The sequence below is a fragment of the Musa acuminata genome, chromosome BXJ1-1 (assembly GCF_036884655.1).
Source record: "Musa acuminata AAA Group cultivar baxijiao chromosome BXJ1-1, Cavendish_Baxijiao_AAA, whole genome shotgun sequence".
Taxonomy (NCBI): Eukaryota; Viridiplantae; Streptophyta; class Magnoliopsida; order Zingiberales; family Musaceae; genus Musa; species Musa acuminata.
In genome coordinates this window covers 31,550,853-31,576,116 of record NC_088327.1, presented here as the reverse complement: position 1 = coordinate 31,576,116, position 25,264 = coordinate 31,550,853, and the positions used below count along the sequence as shown (strand labels likewise).

The window sequence follows — 25,264 nt, the reverse complement described above, 5'->3', positions numbered from 1 at the left end:
ATTTATGGAATATGGTCGAAAACATATTTCAAATATCTTCTCTTCCAATGAACGATTGGAATGATTTGGAGAAGAAAACATTTTCTCTAAATGCTAGAGCTATGAATACTCTATTTTGTGTTTTAGACAAAAACGAATTCAATCGGGTTTCTTTGTGCGAAACAACTTTCGATATTTGACACATTCTTGAAACCGCACATGAAGGCACTAGTAAATTAAAAGTTTCGAAGATTAATCTTTTAATACATGATTTCGAATTGTTTCATATGAAACCAAGTGAAACCGTTGTTAACATGTACACCCGTTTTACGGATGTCGTCAATGGTTTAAAATCACTTGGTAAAATTTTTTGGATTTTGAACTTGTAAACAAAATTTTACATTCTCTTTCTAAAGATTGGGATTCAAAAGTAACTATCATACAAGAGGCTAAAAACCTAAACAACCTTCCACTCGAAGAACTAATTAGGTCTTTAATGACCTATGAAATGAACAATGAGGCAAAAAAGGAACTCGAGAACAACTTTCCAAAGAACAGAAAGGATTTCGGATTTAGAACAATTGAAGATCACTCGAGCATAAGCTCAAGTGATGGTGAACATGAACTCCTCACTATGAAATTTAAAAGGTTCATGAAACAAGAATTAAAGAACAAAAATAAACTTAAAAAGAACGCAACTATTTGCTATGAAAGCAAGAAGAAGGAAGCTCTTTGAGATGAATCAAGCTCCTCCGAAGACAAGGAGAAAATTAACAAAGGTGAGGTGGCAAACTACACCTTAACGGCTTTCTACAATGAGGTAAACAACTCAAACGAAACTCCTTTAATTTATTTCGAAATTACATGATACTTTTACTGAGTTATTTTTACTTTACTTTAATTATTTTTCTTGAAATTTACATGTTAATGATGTAATAAAAAATACAAAAATAAAATAGGATCATGCTTATCATACTAGTAATTTTGAAAATGATAATAAAATTACATGTTTTATGTTAAAGGAATAAAATATTAGATTTAAATCTAATGATAATCCCATGTATGTTTTTCAAGATGGAATAATGTATATCTTGATGATTTTCGTATTGATTTTTGATTTTGTTTGAAAATACTTTATGCTCAATGAAACCATGATTGATAATATGCTTTATGTTTTCTTTGGCTTGATGAATGTTTTGAAAATAAATATTTGCATCATACTTGATGATTTTTATGTATGTGGACTTGAAGTAATGATTTGAAATTATATGTTTTGGAATTATGTGTTACACTTTTTAATCTTGATGATTTTTTATCTTTCCGTTTTAAACGTTGATGTATGGTTTTAATATGAAAAACTTGAGTATGCTTATATGAAATCAATCACTTAAAATGAAACACATAAAAAGACAAATATATTATCATTGGAATTAAAATGATAAATCAAATCTCTTATTTAAAAAAGCCTTATGTTTAATATATTATACTTTTTTTGTCTTGATGGGTTTTATGATGAAATTTACCTTTCGATCCTAAACGTTGATGCATGTTTTTATTTGGCAAAAATGAAAAAAGACATACTTCTTGAAATCAATCTTATGAACTGAATCACTAAAAAGAAGAAAGCTTTCTCTTTAAAAAATTTTTTCAACTTTACCGACTTTTAAAAAAGGAGAGACTAATGAACCTATCTTTATTCTTAGAATATCTTAAAAAGATTTTGATTATTTTGATTATTTGAATTTGAATAAATTTTTACCTATATCATGATTTTGATTCCTCGAAATTACTTGAGATTTGAATTTGAATCACGCATGAATTAAATTATTTTTCTCCTATGTTTCCTTTTACGATTTACTAAAAAAAAAACATACATGGGATTATCATTAGATTGGTAGTTGAAGGTGTTTTATTCCTATTCTCTTTTTATCAAGAACAGGTAAAATTTACAGAAAATATAATCAATATCTTGGGCCAATTATGCCATGTAAACATGGGCTTGAGGCAAAAACATTCTTTCAAGTATTCTTTATTCAAAGATTATTCTTCTCATTATTAAAAAAAATAATTTAAAATATGAATCAGTATCGACCCGACCCGTTCACCATTTTAGGAATATCCTGTACTAACTTAAATGCGAGAGTAACCACGCTTGCAAGACATTTAGAAGGTGAAACAAATCTACTCAACTCCGATAGATGATCAATTTTGATACTAACAATATTTGCATGCTATCTCATGTTTCAATTCTAATCTGAATCAAGCATATAAATCTAATTTTTTTCTATCAACTAGCACGGTCCTGCTCCATCTTAATACAACCAAACATCGATTAACTTGCACGAATACAAACAAAATATCAATAGAAGCAATACCAACTTTAGCAGGATCACTGTCAAAAACAGCAACCTTTGCATCTCATCAACAGAAGTAATCATTTGGCAAACACACAGAAGAGCTTGATCATGTAGAATGACGGTCAACTATCAAAAACCCAAGTAACATAAGAATCAATTGCTTCTAATTTTCCTCGTTACTAAAGCTACAGACGTACCATGAGAGAAGGTTATCTACTTGCAATTATGACAGTTATTGTTGGCCTCATCTGCTCATAATGTTAGGGCAGATAATCCACTGCTGGCCAATCTTGAAGAGCTCGTCTTTTTATCTTCATGATCAAATTACACCCACAAATTTGTCAAAGCAAACCTGTATTCCAAGATTTTTTTGATATTATTTCTAAATACGAGTATTCCCTTCCACCAGCCATTGCTTGCCTTATCAGTTCCTGTAACATCAACAGCCATTAAATTTTCTTGCAATATATATATATATATATATATATATATATATAGCTTTATGAGATAAAAAAGAGGATATGCAGGCTACCATAAGAACAAAGACCAAATGCTTCCAGTTCTCATAATGTATGACTAGCAAGAAACAAAACCTTTGGATGTTGAAGAACAGAATGGTGCATCCATTTGTTTAGGTCATGGCATGCTTATCCAGCTTAATGAAGAAAGCATCATCTTTAATGCCAGTATGTCAGAAATGTCTCAATTATGAAGCTTAATGAAGAAAACATCATTGTTTAATACTAACAACTGTATGTCAGCAATGTTTCAATTATGATCACACTCAAAGCAAGGGGGAGTTTCAGATGTGATGTCTTATATAGCACCAGGGAGGAAGAGAGAAGGGTATTAGCAAAAAGACAGCTACAAGTGTCAAAACTTAAAAGAAAAATTATCAATTTAGAACCGTATGTGGGCTTACTGCCCAACTAACAAACTTAAAAGAAAATTGATTAATTTAGTATCGTATTGTCACGCACTTAGTTGGTTTTGCCTAAGTCGTGCGGCACCCTTGCGTGTTCGTCCGCAAAGGTTGACCTCTCCGAAACTTCCTATGGTCCCTTAGAACCTGTAAAAGGGAAAACGAGTTAAAGAAAGCATTTCACTATGGATCCACAAGCGATCATTTTAGCAAACACTTCGTAGCCAATGCAAATTACAAACATACTTCACAAGTTCTGAACGGTTGCACAATAAAGGGTCCAAAATGGTCCACTACAGACCGAAATTCTAACAAGTGCTCACATGACACAACCATTGTTTACAAACCTAAGACGGGCACCAAAACCAAAGAAAATAGGGCTGCTAAGCCTACTATCAGCCCTTTACTTACAGTACAAAAAATGAACAAAACCGAAAGACACAAACATACATGAGCATTACATCAAACACCTCGTTTACAGTTTTGTCCGTGACATTCTTCCCCACTTATTCCTTCGACGTCCTCATCGAAGCCTTTGCGGATGCTGCATCTCCTTGCCTTTGCTGAGTTTTCAATCTTCTGCTCCAGTTGCAATGCGCCTTTTGGCTCCCAACTAAACTCTACCACTGTTGTTGAGTAGTCGAATCTTGATCGACCATGCTGCTTCAACTCGCCAATAAGACTCTAGTGTGGGGTCGACTGAATTGTGCTGATCCCTGTTGTTTCCTGCAGATCTCTCGAATAAAAGAAAAGAACATCCTTAGTATGCGCTAGTCTCTCAAATGCCTCATGCCGCTTGAACTAGGTGGATGCTTGTTGGAGCTTTAACGAGCATCGCCTCGTAGACTTTAAAGTTTTTGGGTCCTTCCTCTGTAAAATTTGTCCATCGATTCTTCTTCCACTTAGTCGTCACCTCCAAGTAAGTTCGCATCACTTCCACTTTCGATTGGTATTCGGTTAGGAAATGAAGCGGATAATCTACTCTCAGTAGCACTGATCACCAATGTTAAAGATTTGACAACTATTGTCTTCCACTAGGTTTCTTCCAAGGGTCTTTGAACCTGTGCAGAGCTCCTATGCTAGATAGATAAGAGAATTGGGGTACTCCGTTTTGCCCATTCTCTTAAGAGTTGAGAAGGCAAAGGTTACTTAACTTCGCCCGCCTCCTCAAGGGTTGTACTTCATGCATCGAGCTGGTTACTAGCCTTCGCCCGCTCTTTTGCTCACACTTCTGAAGCACTCGAAGTGTTTACACTCCTTACGTTGAGTTAGCTACTGTGATTCACTTTTTCAATGTCATCGAACTTCTGGAATGCAAGAAGTTTTCACCCCAACGTGAAGCAAGTCTTTAAGAGTTTTGGTCACCTTTGGGATTGTACCATCTTCTTTGTCATCTTTGTCACCTACTCCTTTGAGTCACAAAGGTACAACACTGCATATTGCCTACTTCGTTCCTTGATCGAGCACTCTTACATCAACCCAAAGTCCTCTACTTTCTACTATCTTAATGAGAAGCTCATTGACACCGATCTTACGAAGTTCCCTGGCCTCTGCCCTTCAGCCTTGTCTCGGTACTTGGAGTTTGCCTCTGTATTCTCCACCTCCTCGGCCTTTTCCACGACCAAGCACTCTCCCTCCATGAGAACATGGGATCGATGACTTCACGGAAGTCCCGCCTCTACGATACCATAGCGCTGCCATGCCCATGGCCCTACTATCCGTCGTCTCGTATCTGCGTCCCTTTCTTCACGATCGGTAGATCTGCCTCTATGGCACTTCTCCGAGTCCACCTTCATTCTAACCGATGCTTAGTTTTAGGTAGCTAAGTCCCTTTGGACTCGTCGTCGCTTCCTCGCTCCTTTCAACCCCTTGCTTCAACACCTCTATATTCTTCGAACAATTACTCTTGGTCGATGGAAAGACAGATTGCAACTCCCATACATGGCCTCCACCATCATGTTGTAGGGTTCGCACCGATTCTGTTCTCCTTAGCTTCCTTGGTAGCAACGTTCGCTTACTTGGCCTTGCCCTCTAACTTGCCGAGCTCCCTTAAGTGAATATGAGCTCTTGACCAGTCCAACTCTCCAACCGCTCCGATCATACCTCTGCATGATCAAGTCCACCCCCATGGAACTCAGTGGTACTTGCATTCGAAATTCTCCCTCGGTGGTACACAGCCTCCATATGCTTATAACTAAGGCTTTTATCCAATGCAAAATTCGGTGCACGCACGGAAGACCTACTTCTGCGATACCATGGCATTCACTCCTTGAATCCATAGCCTTTTTTGTCGTCGTGTTATTCACTAAAATGGAGCTTCCAGTAGCTCCCGATCATTCCTTCGTATGATATAATCCCTCGCGAGACTAGTTTCGTGTGTATCACATTGCCACGAACTGTTCCACCACGATCCGCTGCACCATGTTGCCTCCTGGTGACATCTTCATTTCATTCTGATCATTATGGAATGAACTCGGATTGTGATCCCTCTATGTGTGGCCTCTGCCAAACACATCAAAGGGCCTCTTCTACCTTCGATTGTGTTCGCTCCTTTGGAAATTGACCTTCGTCCACCCGCTCTCGGGTCACACCCAAACAAAGCACAACTCTAGGATAGTCCATCGCCTAGTAACTCCCGAAGTCCATCGACTTCGTTTAAATTGGTGCACCATTGTCTGGATCTTGGGCCTCTACCCCCACCAACACAATCTCTGTTGTGCACCGCTTTCTTCATGGCAACTCGAATGGTAGCACTATAGCGTATTCTTGAAGAGTACCCGCCTATGCGTCCTCTTGCCCCGTGTCAAGGCCTTCTAAACCCAATTTCACCTCCGCAAGTTAAGTCGCCTTGGTTCCTCCGTCAAATGTTTCTCCGAGATACGGTGCAGGTGCCTTGAAGCTCCCTTTATCTTTGGCACCATTCAAAATAAGTCCGCTCCATCAGAATGAGGGACCCATTGTCACGGACTTAGCTGGTTTTGCCTAAGTCGTGTGGCACCCTTGCGTGTCCGTCCGCAAAGGTCAGCCTCCCCGAAGTCTCCCATTGTCCCTTAGGACCAACAAAAGAGAGAACGGGTTAGAGAGAACGCCTCAATCGGGATCCACAAGCAAACATTTCTGAAAAACACTTCATAGACAATGCAAATTACAAACAGACTTTACAAGCTCTGAACAGTTGCACAACAAAGGGTAAAATGGTCCATTACAGACCGAAAATCTCTCGCACGTGTCCACATGACACAACCTTTATTTACAAGCCTAAAGAGGCCACCAACCTAACTAAAATGGGACTATTACGCCTTCGGCCGTCCCTCTACATGTTGTACAAGGCATGAACATACCAAAAGACACGGACATACATAAGCATTACATCAAACATCCTGTTTAGAAGTTTGTCCGTGACATTCTCCCCCACTTATTCCTTCGACGTCCTCGTTGAAGCCTTTGTCGACACTGCAACTCCTCGCCTTTGCTGAGTCTTCAATTTTCTGCTCCAGCTACAATGCGCCTCTTGGCTCCTAGCTACTCTCCGCTGTTGTTTTTGAGTAGTCGAACCTTTGATCCGCCATGCTGCTTCAACTCACCAATGATTCTGACTCTGGTGTGGGGTTGGCTGAGTTGTGTTAATCCTTGTTGATTCCTGCGGATCCCCCAGATGAAGGAAAAGACTATCCTTACTGCGCCAGTCTCTCAAATTCCTCATGCTGCTTGAACTAGTTGGATGCTGTTGGAGCTTTAACGAGCATCGTCTCGAAAACTTTTGATGTTTTGGGTCCTTCCTCCACCAAATTTGCTTATTGACTCTTCTTTCACTTAGTTGTCACATCCAAGTAGGTTCGCATCACTTCCGCTTTCGATTGGCATTTCGTTGGGAAATGAAGCGGACAATCTACTCTCAGTAACACTGATCACCGTTGGTGAGGATTTGACAACTATTGTCTTCCATTATCTTCGAAGGGTCTTTGAACATATGCAGAGCTCCTCTACTGGATAGATAAGAGAATTGGGGTACTCGGATTCGCTCATTCTCTTAAGAGTTGAGAAGGCAAAGGTTACTTGACTTCGCCCGCCTCCTCAAGGTTGTACTTCATGCATCGAGCTGGTTACTAGCCTTCGCCTGCTCTTTGCTCACACTTCTGAAGCACTTGAAGTGTTTGCACTCCTTGCATTGAGTTAGCTATTGTGATTCACCTTCTCAATGCCATCGAACTTCTGGAATGCAGGAAGTTTTCACCCAAACTTGGAGTAATTCTCTCATAGGTTTGGTCACCTCTGGGATTGTACCGTCTTCTCCATCAACCCTGCCGCCTATTCCACTGAGTAGCAAAGGTACAGCACCGCGTACTGCCTGCTTCGTTCCTTGGTTATGCACTCTTGCATGACCCGAAGTCCTTCACTTTCGGCTATCTTGATGAGAAGCTCATTGACACCGGTCTTACGAAGTTCCTCGGCCTTTGCCCTTCAGCCTTGTCTCGGTACTTGGAGATTGCCTCTGCATGCTCCACCCCCTCGGCCCCTTTCACGACCAAGCGCTCTCCCTCCATGAGAGCAAGGGATCAATGACTTTCACGGAAGTCCCGCCTCTGCGGTACCATGACGCTGCCATGCCCATGGCACTACTATCCGTCGCCTTGCATCTGCATCCCTTTTCTTCACAATCAGTAGATATGCCTCTGTGGCACTCCTCCGAGTCCACCTCCATTCTAACTGATGCTTAATTTTGGGTAGCTAAGTTCCTCTGGACTCGTCGTCACTTCCTCGCCCCTTTCGACCCCCTGCTTCAACACCTCTGTGTTCTCCAAGCAGTCTGTTTGGTCGATGGAAAGACAGACTGCAACTCCCATGCATGGCCTCTGCCATCGCATTATAGGGTTTGCACCGATTCTGTTCTCCTTAGCTTCCTTGGTAGCAACGTTCGCTTACTAGGCCTTGTCCTCTGACTTGCCGGGCTCCCTTAAGCGAATATAAGCTCTGGAGCAGTCCAACTCTCCAGTTGCTTCGATCATACCTCTGCATGATCAAGTCCCTCCCATGGAACTCACTGGTACTTGCATTCGAACTTTTCCCTTGGTGGAACACAGCCCCCATATGCTGATGACCAAGGTTTTCATCCGATGCAAAATTCGATGCACGCACGGAAGACCCGCCTCTGCGGTACCATGGCCTTCACTCCTTGAATCCATAGCCCTTCTTGCCGTCGTGTTGTTCACCGAAGTGGAGCTTCCAGTAGCTCCCGATCATACCTCTGTATGATCTAGTCCCTCACGGGACTAGATTGTGTGTATCGCATTGCCACGAACTGTTCCACCACGATCCGCTGCACCATGTCGCCTCCTGGTGACATCTCTATTGCATTCTGATCCTTGTGGAATAAACTCGAATTGTGAACCCTCCATGTGTGGCCTCTGCCAATACATCGTAGGGTCTCTTCCACCTTCGATTTTGTTCGCTCCTTTGGCAATCGACCTTCATCCACCCACTCTTGGGTCACATCTAGATGAAGCACCGCTCTAGGACAGTCTGTCGCCTAGTAGCTCCCGAAGTCCCCCGACTTCGCTGCAATTAGTGCACCATTGTCTGGATCCTGGACCTCTACCCCTACCAGCACAATCTTCGCTGTGCACCGCTTCCTTCATAACAACTTGAATGGCAACACTATGGCATATTCTTCAAGAGTACCCACCTCTGAGTCCTCTTGCCCCGTGCTAAGGCCTTCTGAACCCAATTTCGCCTCCGCAAATTGAGTCGCCTTAGTTCCTCCATCAAATGCTTCTCCGAGATAAGGTGCATGTGCCGAGAAGCTCCCTTCGTCTTCGGCACCATGCAAGATAAGTCCGCTCCGTCAGAATGAAGGACCCACAGAACAACATGATCCTACTCTTGCCTCTGCAAGAGTTCATGTCCTTGACCTCTGCCTAAGGAAAGCACTGTACCTCTGCTCCATGTTCCAACTTCTATGTTGGCTCCCTTCATGCGGCTTGGGTACTTAGCCAAGTTACACCCAAGTTGCTCCGCTCCTCGTTTTTGCATTGAGTCGATGGTGGCCCTCGCGCCCACCATTCCACGGGTCAGCCCTCCCTTGAGTCCGATCTCCACATCGACTCCAAGTGTGCCTTCATTTGTGTTGCTTTGGGTCGCTCCCCCACTTAATCTCGCAATGCATCCACCAATGCATTCTCTCAAGCGAGATCATGCGACGACTCCTCGCCGCCTGCTCAATCCATTGAGCTTCGTGGAGTTGTTGTTTGTTGAGGTACTCCTCCTTAACATGTGAGGTCCGTCCCACATGATTCTCCCTCTGGAGAGCCGAGACTTATCCCTCCAGGATAACTGTCCCGTTGGAGCAAACATCTCTCTTCGTTTCGGAGACCACCATCCCCTTGGACTACTCCGATCTACTGAACAAACTATGCATTGTTCTGCCTCCTGCAAACGCACTTGCTAGATTGCGACTCCACGTCAATACAGCCCCCGCTGCACCACTTAAGGCCTAGCAACATGCTGAACTCGTTGCACACTTCAGCCTCCTACGGACGGATCCTTCACATGCCGAAGAGAAAGTTTCAATGCTCCATGGCGCCGAGTTTCGATCGCCTTGGGATAGCCGCGAACATTCCATCGTCCGCATACAAGCCCATGCATGAGTACCGAATTCTTTGAGTTAGCAATTCCCCTCACCTCTGTGAGCTTTGCACAACTCTTTCGATCGCTGAGCAACTCATTCCACCTTGCATGGTCTCATCCTTTACCAAGCGCCTCGCTTGCCTTGAGCACCATCAAGTATGGTTGTCAACGTTGAGCCGTAGCTCAAACTCAACCATCCCAACCTTTGTGCGCTCCGCATTCTTCTAAGCTTGCCTGTTCTCGTGGTGCCTCTTACGCGAAGGGTTGGCCATTCCTCTGAATGCCAATGTCAGATGCCCGCTCCTCTGAGCGACTCCTTTTCCCTACATCTCCATGCCCGTTTTCCCCCAAACGGTCGCGCGTGTGCTGACTGCCCTTAACTCAGCCTCGCTAGGTCCCCCACGTTTGCATGCTAAGTGTTTCTATGAGTGCTTGTCCCGCTCTGATACCATCTGTCACGGACTTAGCTGGTTTTGCCTAAGTCGTGCGGCACCCTTGCGTGTCCGTCCGCAAAGGTCAGCCTCCCCGAAGCCTCCCATTGTCCCTTAGGACCAACAAAAGAGAGAACGGGTTAGAGAGAACGCCTCAATCGGGATCCACAAGCAAACATCTCTGAAAAACACTTCATAGACAATGCAAATTGCAAACAGACTTTACAAGCTCTGAACAGTTGCACAACGAAGGGTAAAATGGTCCATTACATACCGAAAATCTCTCGCACGTGTCCACATGACACAACCTTTATTTACAAGCCTAAAGAGGCCACCAACCCAACTAAAATGGGACTATTACGCCTTCGGTCGTCCCTCTACATGTTGTACAAGGCATGAACATACCAAAAGACACGGACATATATAAGCATTACATCAAACATCCTGTTTAGAAGTTTGTCCGTGACACCATGGAACGACATGATCTTACTCTTGCCGCTACAAGAGTTCATGTCCTTGACCTCTGTCTAAGGAAAGCTTTATGCTTTCATTCCATATTTCATCTTCTATGCCGACTCTCTTCATACGGCTTAAGTACTTCACTAAGTTACACCGAAGTTGCTTCGCTCCTCTATTTGCAGTGAGTTGATGGTGGCTCTCGCGCCCACTATTGCACGAGTCAACCCTCCGTTGAGTTCAATCTCTATATCGACTCAAAGTGTGCCTTCATTTTGTGTTGTCTTGGGTCGCTCCCTCACTTAATCTCACAATGCATCCACCAATGCATTACCTCATGAGAGATCATGCGATGACTCCTCGCCACTCGCTCGGTCTGTTGAGCTTTGTGGGGTTGTTGTGTTGAGGTACTCCTCAACATGTGTGATTTGTTGCATATGATTCTCCCTCTGGAGAATCGAGACTTATCCCTCCAAGGTATCTATCCCGTTGGAGCAACTTCTCTCTTCGCATCCTTCCCTCTAGAAGTTTCGAAGACCACCATCCCCTTGGACTACTCCGCCTTGCCGAACAAATTGTGCATTGTTTTGCCCCTACAAATGCACTTGGTAGATTGGGACTCCTCGCCAATACAGCCCCTGTTGCACCCCTCAAGGCCTAGCAACATGCTAAACTCACTGCACACTTCAGCCTCCTACGAACGTATCCTTCTCATGCCGAAGAGAAAGTTTCGATGCTCAATGGCATCGAGTTTTGATCGCCTTGGGATGGCCACGAACATTCTATCATCCGCATACAAACCCTTGCTTGAGTACCGAATTCTTCGAGTTAGCAATTCCCCTCATCTCTGTGAACTTTGCACAACTCTTTCGGTCGCTGAACAACCAATTCCACTTTGCACAGTCTCATCGTTTACCAAGCGTCTCGCTTGCCTTGAGCACCATCAAATATGGTTGCCAACGTCGAGCCGTAGTTGGAACTCAATCATTCCAACCTTTGTGCGTTATGCATTCTTCCCAACTTGCTTGTCCTCGTGATGCCTCTTGCGCGAAGGGTTGGCCGTTCCTCTGAATACCAATCTCAGATGCCCGCTCCTCTGAGCGACTCCTTTTCCTATCTCCATGCTTGTTTCCCCCAAACGATTGCGATTGATGACTGCCCTCAACGCAACCCCGCTAGGTCCCCCACGTTTGCATGTCAAGTGTTTCTATGTATACTTGTCCCGCTCTAATACCATATCACATACTTAGCTGGTTTTGCCTAAGTCGTGCGGCACCCTTGCGTATCCCTCCGCAAAGGTCACTCTCCCCAAAATCTCCTATGGTCCCTTAAGACCTACAAAAGAGAAAACGGGTTAAAGAGAGTATTTCACTCGGGATCCACAAGCAATCATTTCAGCAAACACTACATAGTCAATACAAATTACAAACAAACTTCACAAGCTCTGAACGGTCACACAATAAAAGGTCCAAAATGGTCCACTACAGATCGAAACTCCCACAAGTGCCCATATGACACAACCTTTATTTACAAGTCTAAGACGGGCACCAAAACTAAAGAAAATTGGGCTGCTAAGCCTACTATTAACTCTTTACATGCTGTGCAAAACATGAACAAAACCGAAAGACATTGACATACATGAGCATTACATCAAACACCTCGTTTACAATTTTGTCTGTGACATTATGTGAGCTTACTGCCCAATTGACAAGTATGAACCAGAGAGTAAGCCCCGTTTCTGTAGCTTACCTGGTGGTAACCTACTCACTGGACTGGACCGAGCAAAAAGCCCTGGCCCGCATTGCTAGTTCAAGTCTGGACCGGTAAATAACTCCTGAAACAAACTGGTCCTCACAAAATTTGATACCATGGGAGCAACCATACATGACATAAACTAAATCTGCTAAGAAACTTCAAACCAAACACATTAAGTTTCTAAATGGTGAACATATTTTGGTTTTGGTCAGTACAGTGTGTCCAGTATTAATGAGCATAAGATGCCATTAGAGGGTCATTTACCTTGTTATGTCTCTGGACCTTTAATTGAAAGCTCTCTTACAGGCACCTCCAGAGTAACCTGTCGATTGATATTAGCACATATTGATTCAAGAATCAAGAAGTACAACAAAGAAAATGGCAACTAATATAACTCTGGCCCACCAATATGGCAATAGGTGGTCAAACGCTGTAGATGTTAGAATTGTCAAAGTTATGTCTCTACGTGATTCAACTACATCCAGATCTACGATTATTGAAAAGTCACTAGTAGGTGACTTGAAAATAGAAGGAACAGCAATGCTTTACCTCCTTAAAGACTTCACTATAAGAAGCATCAACATATCCCTGCACCCATAAACAGCCATCATTACAAAAATAACTTGTAACTGTTACTACTGGCAACAAATGCATGTATGCATTATCAACAATGACGTGTGGTGAGAATACCAATTTCCTAAAAAGATTAATTGATGCTGCATTTGATTCTGCGATTTTGGCACGAAAAGTATGAATTCCATATCTCTCAACTGCAAAAGCCATCATCATCAAGATAGATTCTTTTCCAAGCCCCTTCTGGCGACTGCAACAGAGAAACTATGGGATAGGTACAGCCTCAAACTGCATGTATCTTAGAAAAGGTAATTTTCAAATGATTATAATGGTTGAGTCTCGTAGATACAAATATATGTTACAGGAGAGTTGAACCTCGCATCCCAAGGAAAACCTTGACAACAATTTTTCCTGATTAAGCTCCACAAAATAGCTTGCTTTTAATCATCTCTCACAAATAGTTTTAGAAGAAATAGAAGCATCATGCATGAGGGTCAGGAACCTCAGAAATTTTCACAAAATACCACAAGTACACTGAACATACCATATTTATATAGTACAGGAGACCATACTAGTTCAGTAGTTCCTACCGGCATATTAAACAATCTTAGTATCGTTATATCGATGTATGTTTCAACAAATAGCTTGCTTTTAGTCATCTCTCACAAAATTGGTCTTAAAAGCAATAAAAGTGTAATGCATGAGAATCTGGAACCTTCACAACTCCTACAGAATACCATAGTACACTGACCATACCATATTTATACAGTACAGGTGACCCTACTAGTTCCTACCAACATATTAAACAAATTTAGTATTCTTTTATTGATGTACCAAGGCATATCATACTGCTCAGCACATACAGATAGGATTCCAGAATGAGTCTCAATACCAATTTATTAAAACCTTATTTTCCAGTAACTTTTGTTGACATATCAAAGCTTATCATGCTGTACCAATTTGTATACAATGGTACAATAAGATTCCTATATGGTTACTGGTTCTCATGTTAAAGCCTTGCCTGTAGCAATGATAAATTCTGTTGATATTAGATTTACTTTAGCAGGAAATTTTACAATCCATGGTTGAAGAATCCAGTTTGACATTTTCTAAGCTACTGATGAGTTCAGGCCACTGATATTTTTTTTAAAATGCAATAGTTTCACATGAGAAATCCAAATGCTTACTTATGCTCTAGCCATTATGAACATCTTATAAAATACAAATTTAACAAACTAGAGAAGAGAGAATAAAGTAGAGATCAAACTATCAGGACTTTTCCTTAATATCAGGATTAATGCAAAGAGGAGCACCATCCATTGGTTTACAAGGAATTGATAGAGCCATATGTAATAGATGATGCTTTTCTCTTTATCTCTTCTAGATATCAAATATCAGCAAGGGATTAAAGAAACATTCAAATGGGAAAGGCAATAATCTGCTTTTTAACAGGGTTTCACATTAAGAATAGCCAAGAAGAGTAAACATTAGAAGGAAAAGACACAATAAGCAAGAACCAGGTAGTAAGGTAACCTTTAAAGGAAGAGCCAATTTTTCGTTGATCTAAATCAATTTTGATCCAAACCCTTTTCTCAAGCCAATTACTATTTGTGATCCTAAAGAAGAAAAATATAGTTACTGGTTTTTCTGTAGAAAGTAAACCAGCCAAGAACTTTATTATTGTAGAGTTTAAGATGAGCCCTTCCAGAAGGACTATCAAAACTTTTAGATGCCTAAATCTCTCCTAATTATACAAATAAACACCATAGCCATGCAAAAAACAACTATTCAGGAGTTTTTTCTCTTGAGAAAAAATTCTCATCAGTTAGGCAATTACTTAAACAAGTTAGCAAAATCATATAGCATTAAGAAACTTGCCCAGCACTAAGTGTCACTTCTCCATCAAGAAAATAATTATAATACAACTCGATAACTAAACAAACTGGTTATGCAGACTGTATCCTTATTACTCTCAAATTGACCAAACCGTAGGACTAAGCTAACATTATCCTGCATCAGTAACAATCAGGCTTCTGAGACAAGTCAGCATTTTGAATTTTGAATAAACTGACATGTCTTTGTCATATTGACATCCAATGTATAGCTGGGACAGAGAGAAAGTAAAGAGCTGATATTTGTCAAAATAAATGCCTGATGATACTGCAGAAAACGAAGCACATGATAATCCATTGTATCATGTGCAAAGACAGAAACCAGTGGATGCCAAAATGAGCATTCAACAAATTTAGAGAATACTTCATGGAAATATGAAAATTTAAGAGAGACAGACTAGCTAGAGAAAGACCTACAGATTCCTCATCAGCATGGAGCAAGCACATGAGATTGGTCTTTCTCAGTCATTGTCCCACTAGATAAATATGAGTAGCAAAACAGATTTATATTACTACTAACCAAGGTATGCAATACCGTACCGTACCAGTGTTTCGAGGTTGGCTCGGTACAGTACGGTACCGGCGTACCGAGCGATACACCAGGGCATACCGAATGGTACACCAAGGCTTACCGAGCGATTTCCTCTTACTGTAGCACTGTAGTGCTGCTACAGTATTACACTGTAGCATTGTATCACGGTCCGTCAGGTAGCGGGTGGTCCGCGTACCGGTATGCCGTCGGACCGGTACATACCGTCCGACCATTCGAAATTGCATACCATGCTACTAACTATAAAAGAAACTAGTCACTTTACTGTTCATGCAGATAGAAATAAGAATATTAAATGTTCCATTTTTATCATGGACATTAGGCATAGGAGATGCAATCGTAATTATGAATCCCAAAATATTTCTGAATTTCCCAAATACTAAGAATCTAGCAAGTTTACCAAATGCTTCATCTAATTGATTCCTGATTTGCAGAAACATTGCCAAATCACTATTTTTGCTATGAAGCAAGCACAATACAGAATCATATAAGCTCTTGGGTCAATGATTCCAGTCCACTATGTTCCCTTCTGCTTTAGTTGCTGAGAGATAATCAGCTCTCATTACATGGATATTTTGCAACTTTTCCGAGATCCTCGACTTTCTTGCTGATTTAAATATCCATGACGGATTTCAAGAACTTGAAGCTCTTTTATTTAATCTTGGTACAGCCTCTTCAATAGACCAATCAATACTATTTTAGAACTTAGCATAGCCTCTTGCAACCACCTTATGTTAAGACACACAGTGTCACACCTAGATTCCATATTAACAAGCATTTTTTAATCATGCATGCTACTTTTTGTCCTTTCTTTCAATTTTGTTCCAAATAGTTAAACCATCTCGGGTTGAACTGACCTCATGATGAATTAGCAGTCATCATCACATGATATCCTATACGTTCCCGTCAGTTGTGGGATCTCTGGCTTGTTGGTGTTGTCAACTAAATTATATACTCCATACTTGTTCTGTACGTATTTACAAAAAATATTAGTGGAATTGACCTCTGTTTTCACACTGTTAATGTGGGTCCAATTAATTTGCAGCAAACAGGAATATGACCATTAATGCCTCAGCATCGCAAGCATGATAGAATTAAACTATGTTGACAAATAAACATATTTTTTTGTGCTTAGCAAATTCGTCACATTTGATAATAAAAAGACTGATTAAATGAATATCCTCTCTAGTCTCTGCATAGGAGTGAAAGATCTGTGCATTAAATATTTTTATTCTGTTTCAACCAAGAAGGTTCACTTTGATTGCTGCCTGCAGCTGCATGCATCAGATATGGACATTAGACAATGAACTTAAACATATTTTTTAAATTCAACTAATGAGTAGATATAGTAATTATTTCTACAGAAGTTAAATGTTATTGATGACTAATATTTGTTGGGCAGCTAAACATGCATATTGAGTATTACATGAACTGAAGAGTTCTTTAATTTAGTGCAATCACAACCAAACGGTTTTAGGTAGGATCAAATAGTTCAAACTAAACTAAATCTATGGACGCACCGCTTAACCTATATAAGATCAAATATTTTTCGTTCAAATGATAGAACATAACGGATAAAAGAAAAACATTGTTGCTTGTGCTCATTCAGCAAGTTGAGATATTTGTATAATTGATCTTAATAACGCCGTTCTGACAACAAAATACCAAATTGCTTGAAAAATCTTTACTCTAGGCATAACAATCTTACATGTAACTCTCACCGTTTGTCCAAATAAACAAATTTAAACCTTCATATCACATGTATATCACTAGTAATAAGAGCAGTAGTCAGTTTCACAAAGCCAGATCACATGTCACCCAATTAGAAATCCAAACTCAGTCACCAGATCAGTGTTTCTCATTTCAAAAGCTAAAGTAAAAGCATCATCAAGTCCAAACACTTTGTAACATGTCCTAGACCAGTAAAGCAGAATCCTTGCACAAACTTCAAATTTTATAATGTTCTCCATATGTATGACTTGTTCAAGTTAAAATAGTAATTGAAAGAAAATCAAACAATTTCTTTACATAAGCAAAGTAAGTGGGTCACATATTTCAAGATGTTATGATAAAAATTTGTGGCACTATCTATTTTAGATAGATTCAAATATACACTGTTTTTATTCAAGGATTGGCCATATTATAAATTGATAGATTAAACCCACTTATCTTATAAACTCAATCCTAATTTTCAGCATTTGACAGCACTTTAAGAACATAAGAAATAAACGGTCCCTGCAAAATGCATGTCATATTTACAGCATGTTAGTGTACTTAAAGAACATAAGAATTATACGCAACAAGAAGAATACATGTGAAATTTAGAAGTATGCAATAATAGAGTATCACTACCTTGTCAGTTCAGCAATCATAATCTCTATTTCTGCAATATGCAAGTCATCAGGATCATTCATGTATATATTCACATCACCAACCATAGCTGAAGAGATGAGTGAAGCAGTGAGATAATCTCATAGTCAACAAACTATACAGTCTAATGTGGAAGAATAATTAAAAAGGTCAGTGCAATTTAGTCATGTTTTTCCTACTAGGCAATAACTAACTTCAGTATCACTTTCTCATAGTTAAATAATATCATTTATTCCTCCTCATATTAACCTCAACTAGTTGGTACTAGATTTCGCATACCAGTAAAATTAGTCTACAACAAAATCTTACAAACTTAATAATCCCATTTCATGCACATTGACTATCTTTGCAATTCCATAATCCAAATGGATAGATCAGCTGTTCGACAAAGTTAAGTTCTTTTCTACATTGTTATCAATCAATAAATGCTAAAATGGTCTGCACCCTTATTTACTCATTGAACTGGAAAAATCTCACAAAGAATGGAAGCAATATGCAGGAGAAATAAAACAATAACATACTATAAAAAAATTGCAAATTCAGTGAAAACTGTAAAGAGCACTAACTAGAAACACAGAATTTAAAATATTAATGAACATGCACACTAGTGCTATCATTATTCACAGACTACATATGGAGACGCAATGCATGAACCTGGCTGTGCTCTTAAGTTTATAAAAAGTGACGGCATAATGAGATCTTGTGATTTGAATTTAGAAAATGAATTATGCAGATAAGACAGGATTTTGAAACAGTGATTTAAAAAGGTGCTCAGGCGCTCATCTAGGCGCTCAGGCCAGGCCCGAGCACCTCGTTTAAGGGCTAGACGGCGTGCTTCAAAGAGGCGCCGCCTGGGCGCTTACCCGAGCCCAGGCATCGGGCACTTCGGGCATGCGCCCAGGTGATATAAGGCGATTGAACCATACTTTTAATTCTGGTTCGGTTAAATTTGTGTTAGTTGGTTCAATTGAACTAATTAACGAACGTAGTTATATCAACGCGCGACCCCGACTCTAAACCATACGCACGCTTCTCTCATTGTTTCCGCCATCGAAGATTTCTCCCTCTGCATTCGCCGTCGACGATTTCTCCCTCTGCCTCCGCCGCCGACGGTTTCTCCCACTACCTTCGAGTCTTCCTTTGTCACTAACCGAGTCTCCTTAGATTCCGCTGTTGTCCACTGCCTGCTGTTGTCCACGACACGACTCCATTGCCACTACTACTGTCCACTACCTCCTACTGTCCGTGACTCCACAGCTTCCACTGTTGTCTGCTGCCTCCTACTATCCACAACTCTACTACCTCCTGTTGTTTGCGACTCTGCTACCTCTTGTTGTTTGCGACTCAGCTTCTCACATGCAACTTCTCACCACGACTTCTCACTGTCGGTCTCTACTCATCCCGACTACAATTAACAATATGTTAACAATAAATTATTAATTATTGTCAAAATAATCTTTATTTATTAGATTAATAATATACTATTTATATTTTAACACTACTAATCTTTGTTTATTTGAAATTATTATTAGGGTTTCAAGATAAATGACAAGTGTACAAAGTAATTCAATAGATTCTTCAATGAATTCAAAAAAAGATCCTGCATAAAAATATAATTATCTAAAGGATCCTAATGCAGTTACTTGCATCTTTTGTGATAAGACTACTAAATGTGGTATTTTTCGGACAAAGCAGCATCTAGTAAGAAATTTCAAGAATGCAGCAGCCAGCAAGAAGTATCCACCTAAGGTAAAAGAAGAGCTGCTGGCTTATATGAATTAAAAAAGATGCAAAAGAATAAATCTTATGGAATTTTATCAAAGAATAATGTTGAACATATCAAGGATGATGATGATGATGAAGATTATTCTAAAAGTGTCAACCTAAGTGAGAAAAAAATACATGACAGAAAAGGAAAATAAGCTATGGTTACTAAGAAGGGTAAAAGGAGACCGATGAACCTATATATGTATCAAGGATCATAGAAGCAATAAGGGCAAACAAGATGCTCAAAATTAAGACAAACAAATATAAGTGATGCTTGTGATAAAGAAATAAGGGGAAGAACAATTCAGCACATTGCTCGCTTTTTCTATCAGGTTGGCCTTCCCCTTAGTACAACTCATTTAAACAATTTTAAGGAGATGATTGAAACTATTAGAAGATATGGTGCGGGATTAAAACCTCCAAGTTATTATGAGATATGAGTTCCACTATTGAAAAAAGAGTTGAATTATACAAGTAACTTACTAAAATGCCACAAAGAATCATGGGTAAAACATGGTTGCTCTATTATGTCAAATGCTTGGATCGACAAGAGATGCAGGAGTATAATTAATTTTATGGTTCACTGTTCTTTAGGAACTATGTTTGTGAAGTCAATAGATGCATCATCTTTTGTGAAATCTGGAGAAAAAATATATGATTTGCTTAACAAGTTCGTGGAAGAAATTGGTGAACAAAATATCATCCAAGTTATAACCTATAATGGAAGCAACTATGTATTAGCTAGTAAGATTCATCTTTTGAATTTTTTATTTTTTTTAATTAACTTATCTTCAATTAAATAGAATATGTATTAAACTCCTAAGTTTTATCATTTTTGTTATCCTTTGTCTCAGGTCAATTACTTGAAACAAAAAGAAAACACTTATATTGGACTCCATATGCGGCACATCGTATTGATTTAATGTTGATAAATATTAGAAAGATCCCTGAAATCAAGAAAACTTTGTAAAGGGCAATCTTTGTTGTTGGATTTCTTTATAATTATTCTGTGGCTTTGAATATGATGAGAGGATTCATAGGCAATAAGAAATTGGTGAGATATGATATCACCCAATTTGCTACTTCCTTCTTAACATTACAGAGCATGCATCGTCAAAAACATAACCTACGAAACATGTTTACCTCGGAGAAATGGATGACAAACAAATGGGCAAAAGAAGCGAAAGGCAGGAGGGCCAGTGATATCATCTTAATGTCATCTTTTCGAAATCTTATAGTTTATATATTAAAGATAATGGACCCTCTTGTTCGAGTTCTTTGGTTGGCGGATAATGAAAATAAACTTGCAATAGGATATATTTATGAGGCTATAGATAGGACAAAGGAGACGATTCAAAAGTTTTTTAATGAAAATAAAAAAAAATATATAAGAAAATATTTGCAATCATTGACGAAAGATAGAATTATCAACTTTATTGTCCCTTACATGTAGCAGGATATTATTTAAACCCAGAATTCTTTTATAAGATCACATCTGTTGGGTTTGATAGAGAAGTTCAGAATGGGTTACATCAGTGCATTGCAAGATTTGTTCTAAGCCTTGAGGTGCAAGATAAGATTATTCATGAATTATCTTTTTATAAGAATGTTGATAGCCTTTTTGGAATTTCAATGGCAGTTCGATCCAAGACAATTACATCCCTAGGTATTAATAATTTAATATAATTAATTTCATCTATAGTATGTTACTATGTTATTATTAATAATAAATAAATTTTGCAGTTGAATGGTGGAGTCTATTTGGAAATTCCATCCCGAACTTGCAGCAATTTGCTATCAAAATACTTAGTTTGACATATAGTGCTGCGGGTAGTGAGCGAAACTGGAGTGTTTTTTAGCATGTAAGGATCACAGAATATTTTAATTTACTTTTTTATATAGATGAATTACTATATTTTCAAATTATATAACATGATAGATTCACTCAAAGAGAAGAAATTGGTTGGAGCATCAATTATTACACGATCTTGTTCATATAAAGTATAATCAAGCTTTGAAGGCTCGTCATGATTTACGAAATAGAATTGATCCGATCTCATTACAAGATATTGATGATTCAAATGAGTAGTTGTTGAGAGAAATGGGTACGAACTTGCAAGATCCGAAGACGAGCTTGTATTTGAAGATAATAGCTTGACATGGGAAGATGTGGCAAGAGCTTCAAGTGTGGAGAATTACAAGCATATACAAGATAGATGACGAAGAGAAGAATAAGTGCAATAACATCAAGCTCAGCTCTTGTTATTGTTGAAGAGAATGAAATATATTTTGATGAAAAAGGACCAAAGGAAGAGAATGAACTCAATGAAGATGAATTGTTTGAAAATGATAACGATGTTAATTATCATGATGAATGACTTTGATGTAAAACTTTATTGTTTTGAATTTTGAGTCTTTTGACATTTTTGCTATTAGGAGATAGATAATGTGACTTGGTACTTTAGATTTTTTTAATTTAATATCATATTTTTATTTAAATAATCATATTTATTAATTATATTATATATTTTTTATTTTAATATTTTAGAGCGCCTCGCTTCGCTCGGGTGAGAGCCTAGCGCTTTTTAAATCACCGTTTTGAAATGAAATTCTCTTGTTCACTACGAAAAAGGCCCATCTAAAATAAGTTTCAAAAAGAAAGTTTGGAAGTAGGTAACTATAAAAGAAAGGACAAGACAGCCATGTCATTAACTGTTGCAGATCCCTTTTGTGTTAGTAATCTAGTGGAAGACTAAAGATATACTCAAAAATGACACCTATTAGCCACAGATATCCAATCAGCAAAAAAAAGTAATAACTAATGTAATTCACTTTAAGTTTTATTCCAAAAAACGTAAAAAAACCACAATTAACACCTAAGAAAAAAGATCTAGCCCCTATAAAGCTTCCCAAAACACTATGAAAGCAAAGCACCATATAACTATTTCCAATTGAAGGAAAAAGGTATTGATACCATAAAAGTAGAGAGATGAGAGATGGTTGCAAAAGCAGCCATGCCTTGTAAACTAACATGTCGCAAACTAGAAAGAAAATCTAAAAAGAACACACTAAACAGTCAACAAGGTGGAGAAGCATGATGAGACAGTTGCTCAATGATACCAGGAAAATGGAAATAATGTGTTTCTTTCATTTGAAAGCTAAGGGGAAAATCATCTGATGTGGTACTGACTATGGAAAAAAGATATGAATAAGAAAGAAGAATCAATCCAGGTTTAAGTAATCGAAAGAGGGTGATGAAAACAAAAGGAAGTTTGGTCAAAGACTAAAACTATAGTGTTAACATCATTCTCCTCATGTTAAACTTATACATATTTCCATAGCAAAGCTAAATGGTCAGGGAGAAAACATAAAGCCTGACTCAAGATCTAGAAATAACAATTTGTGTTGCATAAGACTATGAGATCACTCAGCAAATGCACAGCATATATATCAAAAAATGCACGTCAATAGAGGTCTGAAAGATCAAAATTAAAATTAGGATTAACTAGGAATAATACAATAAAGATAAAGAAATCAGTAGAATCTAATGTGTGTGTTCAGAATCAATAGAGAAATAATATAGAACCATTAACATAGCTACACACCATAAAATTCAAAAATAAAATTTGAGTTTTTAAAACTACATTGCTAAAATGATCTTTTTACCACCAAAATATCATACAAAAATAATATTATAACTACAAAAGTTATATTATCAACATTTACAAAAAAAAACTACAAAAATAATACAAATGATAAATTATGTGAAAACAACAAAAAATTCACTAAAATAACCATATTATACATTTAATAAAAATAAATACTAATAACATCCTACAAAAATAATATTATAAAAACATCTATCCAAAAGCGAACTGCTCCAATTCCTCAAAAGACTAGATCGTCAAATGCGGCACCTATAATTGAGGTATTTCTAGCTGAAACCAAATTCACAAAACCAACTCAATGCGACAAAAACATAAATTGCTTCATCAGGCACGACAAGCACAGACTACTCAATTTACGATGAATGATGCGATTGAGATGGAAAGAGAACAGAAAGAAGCCAGGTCTAGAGGAAGAACCTTCGACGTGGGGGTCCCCAGGGACAAAACCACCCTGGATCAGCTGCTTGTCTAGCAATATAAAAGTATGCTCTGCAACAACAACAAACCATCGATCGATCCCAAGGATCAGTTCTCAAGAGCAAAGTGATTCGTCAAAGAGGAAAGAAAGAAGGGGAAAAGGGGAATTAGGGTCGATTACTGAGGGGATCCTGGGTCCAGGAGCCGTGCATCTGGTACTCCTGGTGGAGGGTGAGAGGCTCGGAGGCGGTGGCGGCGAGGAGGGCGGGGTCCTGCATCCACCTGTGGTACGTGGGCACGTGCTCCCTCATGTAGGGCACCAGAATCACCTTCTCCCCTTGCAAGCTCCTCCCCACCGGCACCATTCCTCCCACTTCCTCCCATTCCCTCTCCCCTTCGCCCGCAAGTTTAGACATCTCCGGCTGGCGAAGGAGAAACGGGGAGCGGAGAGAAGCGAAGGGACTCCCGAGTATGTTATGATTTCTTCGGCATACACCCTTCTCGGAATCGATTTCGCGTACGATGCCAATTAAAACGAGATGGGCTCTCGACAAAGGGCGTTAATTTTTGGGCGAATTTTCGAAAAAAGAAATCACTGGTTTTTTGACTTTTTTTTTCGTTTCCATTTTTTTTCTTCGCAGAGTCTTTACTTTCTAAAATTCAAACGTTATTCCTCCTCACTTTTCCTTTCATCTTTTGCAACCGAGATTCTTTGTTTCTAAGGCATTTTATCCACAAAAAAAAAAAATTACTATTGATATTTTATCGAATGATATCCCCGTATTTATTTTTGCTTATGCTTTGTTTTCTATTTGAACGAAAATACTCTGGATTTTTTATAAAATAAATTGATCATATATTCTATTTTAGAAATCGATTATTAATTATTATAAATTTTTTAAAATTAAAATAATAATACTAATCATCTCAGAATCACTAGAATATGATGTGAAGATAATAAAATACCCATTTTTTTATTTTTAAAAAAAATTATGATAATTAATTATCAAAATTAATTTTTTTTAATAACATCTATGGTCAAATAGTATCTATTATATTCAAAGTTTTTTAGTTACTTTTTTGCTCGTTTTAATATTTCCATATATTGTATGCTGAATATTGTACTAAAAAATTATTAAAATATTGTTTAAGAATAAACTGTCTAAAATTTATGTTGAAATGTGTTGATATATAATTTAAGTTATTTTATAAACTTTTAATAATTTTATGTTACAGTTTGAATCTTATTTCTCAAGTTTTCCATCCTACAATAGTATCTTAAATTATCTGACTAATATTTTTGATGCAGTTTCAAATTTATTTGGATCGGTTTAGAATTTATTAAATCAAATCTGACCCAAAAAAATATTAAAAACTGAAAAGGTAGGAAAAGAAAAGGTCTCCTCATCCAAAATATAATAATTTACGATGGACTTCGTAGAATCCGAATAACAACATGACATGATGATATCCAATATAACCCATCCATAGTTTTGAAAGAAT

At 38.6% G+C, this 25,264-nt stretch overlaps 1 protein-coding gene across 4 annotated transcripts; it reads right to left on the bottom strand.

Moving 5' to 3' along the window:
• Positions 1-2,416: 2,416 nt before the first annotated feature.
• Positions 2,417-24,282, bottom strand: LOC103973431 (GCN5-related N-acetyltransferase 9). Of its 4 annotated transcripts, XR_670829.3 has the most exons (8): positions 23,943-24,282; positions 23,762-23,833; positions 17,892-17,979; positions 13,215-13,347; positions 13,074-13,112; positions 12,789-12,846; positions 3,317-3,405; positions 2,417-2,767 (listed from the first exon to the last, which is right to left on the bottom strand). XR_670829.3 is itself a non-coding variant. In XM_009387991.3 (7 exons), the coding sequence occupies exons 1-6, from the start codon at positions 24,175-24,177 to the stop codon at positions 12,793-12,795; spliced, it is 621 nt and encodes a 206-aa protein (XP_009386266.2). In that variant the 5' UTR covers positions 24,178-24,282; the 3' UTR covers positions 2,417-2,767; positions 12,789-12,792. The 4 variants fall into 4 exon arrangements, 3 of the variants coding, with proteins under 3 accessions (XP_009386266.2, XP_009386265.2, XP_009386268.2); XM_009387991.3 differs by lacking the exon at positions 3,317-3,405; XM_009387993.3 differs by lacking the exons at positions 2,417-2,767; positions 3,317-3,405 and adding an exon at positions 3,474-3,984.
• Between the last annotated feature and the right edge of the window lie 982 nt (positions 24,283-25,264).

Coding starts and splice junctions, on each gene's coding strand:
- LOC103973431 (XM_009387990.3), bottom strand. CDS start 24,177: ATGTCTAAACTTGCGGGCGAAGGGGAGAGGGAATGGGAGGAAGTGGGA. Junction 13,113..13,214: donor TTAATCTTTTTAGGAAATTG/GTATTCTCACCA, acceptor TTATGGGTGCAG/GGATATGTTGATGCTTCTTA. Junction 2,768..13,073: donor ATAGTGAAGTCTTTAAGGAG/GTAAAGCATTGC, acceptor TTGATGTTACAG/GAACTGATAAGGCAAGCAAT.